Here is a 3,892-nt window from a genome sequence, read left to right as displayed (position 1 = left end):
TATACACTTGAAAGGGTCAGGGTTTCAGTACAGAGTCCATTGTCAGAATGGAGGAATTAGCCTACGGCTGTTCAGGTGTTTGGCCAGTAGGAGGCAATAACATGTAGATTAAGATGCCCTTTTAGCTGTCTGGCAGCCAAACAATAATCCCTTTCAGGTTTGGGGAAATGCCTTCAGCCATTCCCAACAGGTGACTACATGTGTGACTCAACCCTGTTGAGTCCCCAAGTCTCATCAACCTTTGATGAAACTCTTGAAATTATGACATGCTGGAATTGGTCTCCGGCAATCTCTGAACTATGGGCTTGAGAATTTAATCATTTTAGATTTTCAAATTTATTTGCTAGAAATCTGCTCTAAGTAATCTCTTGTGATTTTAAAAAAAATTTCCTCTCTTTAGAGTTTATTTCCTCTCTTCATGTATTATTTGTATACATATATAATTTCTTCTTTTTCATTATGTTAGCCACTGGCATATTTTACGGATTATTTCAAATTACTTTTTGTTAATTATAATATTTTTTAATTCTATTAATCAGATTTGTTTATTTGTTAATTCTTTGTTTTAATTAGGGAGGCCTCTTAATTGCTTGCCTCTTTCATTATTGTTTTTTTAGGTATATTTTGTATGTTATTTTCTCTATAGATTATTCTATAATAACCTCACCTAGCTGCAGTGGTGGTAGTGTTGGGAGCAGCTCATTAATGTGTGATTTATTTTTATATATTTTAAATTTTGATTTCATTATTTTTGGTGTGTTTTTTCTGTTTGAATAAGATGCTTTCTTGTAAGTATTATAGTAGTTTTATCATATAATTTTTGATGTGCATTGTTTCTAGTATCATTTCAAGAAACTTTGTAATTCCAAAGTTTTTTGATCTAATAATACTTTAATAGAGTTTTACATTTTTTTGAATTTTAGATTGAAGGGCCTAGAAGTTTCTAGTTTTGTTTTATTTTGAACATATATTTTATTGTCATTTACTCTTTGGAATGTATATAGATATTTTTGCATTGTAATATTTTGGTTAGTGTTTCTTACACTTGTCCATGAGACCTAAATATGGAAGGCACAATTTTATCAGAGAATGGAATTTGACATGCTTTCCTAAATTCAATGTTACTAATTAATTTGTTCAAGTTTTCTCTTTCCTTGCCTATTTTTAACAATTTGTGCTCTTGGACTGAGAAAGATGAAAATTAAATTCTGTGTTTTAACCTTTTCTGTTTATTCTTGCATCTTCTGGTGGAATCTGCTTAACTAAAATTGCTGTTATATATTTTCATGATTTATTTATTTACTATTAATTTTTATGAAAGTTTAAGCCTGTATTTATAATGGGTTGTTTTATTCTGTACTTTAAAAAATCTTAATAAACTTGATTTTCAGAACAATTTTAGATTTACAGAAAAATTGTGAAGATAGTAGTTTCCATTTCCCCCGATTCTTAACTTTGTATGCTACATTTCTTATGATTAATGAACTAATGTTGTTATATCATCCATTAGTGTTTGTAATTATTAACTGAAGTGCATACATTATTCACATTTCCTTAATTTTTATCTAATGTTCTTTTCTGTTCCAGAATCTGATCGAGGGTACTGTGTAATATTTAGTTGTCATGCTCAATTGGCTCCTCTTGGCTATGATGATTTCTCAGATATTTCCCTTTTTTTTCCAATGACCTTGGCAGTTTTGAGAAGTGCTAGTCAGATGTAGAATATCCTTCAACTGAGATTTACCTGGTGTTTTCCCGGTGATTAGACTGGGTTATGAGTTTTTTTAGGAGAGGACCACACAGGCAAAATGCCGTTTTCATCACATCATATCAAGGGTATACACTCTCAATATCACTTACCACTCTTGATGATGATCTTGATCACCTGACTGAGGTACTGTTTTTCAGGTTAATACACTGCGAAGTCGCTCTTTTTGTTCTTGCCTCCCATACGTACTCTTTGGAAGAAAGTCACTATGTGCACCCACACTTTAGAAGTGGTGGGGTGTTATGTTCCACCTCTTTGAGGGTAGACTATTGACATAAATTACTAGACATGCTTCTGAACTAAAGATTTTTCTTTTCTTCCCACATTTGTTTGTTTGTTTGTTTGTTTATTTATTTATTTAATATATTTTATTGATTTTTTTACAGAGAGGAAGGGAGAGAGATAGAGAGTTAGAAACATCGATGAGAGAGAAACATCAATCAGCTGCCTCCTGCACACTCCATACTGGGGATGTGCCCGCAACCCAGGTACATGCCCTTGACCGGAATCGAACCCGGGACCTTTCAGTCCACAGGCTGACGCTCTATCCACTGAGCCAAACTGGTTTCGGCCACATTTGTTTATTTAGCCTTTTGATTTTCAGTGGGGATATTATACACACACACAAACACACAGTATTCCAACAATACTTTATTTTGTTGCTCAAATTATTCCAGCTTTGGCTATCAGAATCCTTTCAGTTGGCTCATGTGTCCCTTTGATAGACCTCTATCACTGTGGGGTTTTGTTTGTTTTTAACACTTCTTTACTTGTTGGCACTATGAGATGATCCAGGCTCATCCTGTATAATTCTTGCCCAGTCCTAGAATCAACCATTTCTCCAAGATAAATATTTAAATTATTAGCTGAATTTCTTTTTTTTTTAAAATATATTTTATTGATTTTTTACAGAGAGGAAGGGAGAGAGATAGAGAGTTAGAAACATCGATGAGAGAGAAACATCTATCAGCTGCCTCCTGCACATCTCCCACTGGGGATGTGCCCGCAACCCAGGTACATGCCCTTGACCGGAATCGAACCCGGGACCCTTCAGTCCTCAAGCCGACGCTCTATCCACTGAGCCAAACCGGTTTCGGCTGAATTTCTTTTTTTATAGATTTTTTTTCTGTGTTCCTTTATTCGTTTATTGCATTTATTGGGGTGACATTGGTTAATAAAATTATGTAGGTTTCAAGTGTACAATTCTATAATACATCATCTGTATATTGTTTTGTGTATTTACCACCCCAAATCAAGTATCCTTCTGTCACCATTTATGCCCTCTTCTACCTCCCCCTACTCCCCCTTTCCTCTGATGATCACCATAAGTTTTTTTCTTAATCCCTTCACCTTTTTCACCCAACCCCTCAACTCCTTCCCCTCTTTCAACTGTCAGTCTGTTTTCTGTCTCTATGAGTCTGTTTCTATTATGTTTGTTAATTTATTTTGTTTATGAAATTATAAGTAAAATCATATGGTGTTTGTCTTTCTCTGAATATCTTTATGTTCACAATTTTATTTTTCTCCCCCTAAAGATACTTGCGTAATAGCAAGGAATAGAACCGGTTGTACCTCTTCAAGTTCTTCACTTTCCAACTTCTTGTACGTCTTCATCTTGGGACAACTGTTGCTGGGAGCAGGAGGAACTCCCCTCTATACCCTGGGAACAGCCTTTCTTGATGATTCTGTGCCCACACACAAATCTTCTCTCTATATAGGTAAGTTTGCTCTGAAATATGAATGTCTGGGTATCATTTCATCTGATTGATGTTTAAATTAATAAGTAAAACATATATGCTTATTTAAAATTAGTTGTAATGTCATAAAGAGTATCTATGAGATACTTGCTTTTTTTTGTTTTATTATTTACTGACATAATATGTCTTTCCATTGAATTTTGTTGAATGTCCTGCACTATTTCTTATACTGGGCATGCCAGCCTTCCTGGAAGTGCCATTCAAGCAGTAGACTCTGTAGACTGCTTGAATTTCAGGCTGATTTACACAGGATGTGGAGATCGAGCTCTGCCAGTCTGTAGGACTTACTACATCCTATTGACTAAAGTCAACAAAAGAAAACACAGGTGCCCAGAAACTCTGTGGAGTTTCCACTTCAGATTAACCC

The 3,892-nt window shown here is 34.8% G+C and overlaps 1 protein-coding gene across 1 annotated transcript in view; it reads left to right on the top strand.

Moving 5' to 3' along the window:
• SLCO4C1 (solute carrier organic anion transporter family, member 4C1) overlaps positions 1–3,892 on the top strand; it is a 68,715-nt gene that overhangs the window by 40,679 nt on the left and 24,144 nt on the right. The window contains exon 3 of the mRNA XM_005866469.2: positions 3,304–3,486. Coding sequence (XP_005866531.1) covers positions 3,304–3,486 — 183 coding nt within the window. The remainder of the gene's footprint in view (positions 1–3,303; positions 3,487–3,892) is intronic.

This window comes from Myotis brandtii, unplaced genomic scaffold (genome assembly GCF_000412655.1).
Source record: "Myotis brandtii unplaced genomic scaffold, ASM41265v1 scaffold230, whole genome shotgun sequence".
NCBI classification, from domain to species: Eukaryota; Metazoa; Chordata; class Mammalia; order Chiroptera; family Vespertilionidae; genus Myotis; species Myotis brandtii.
This window is presented reverse-complemented; position numbering and strand designations above follow the sequence as displayed.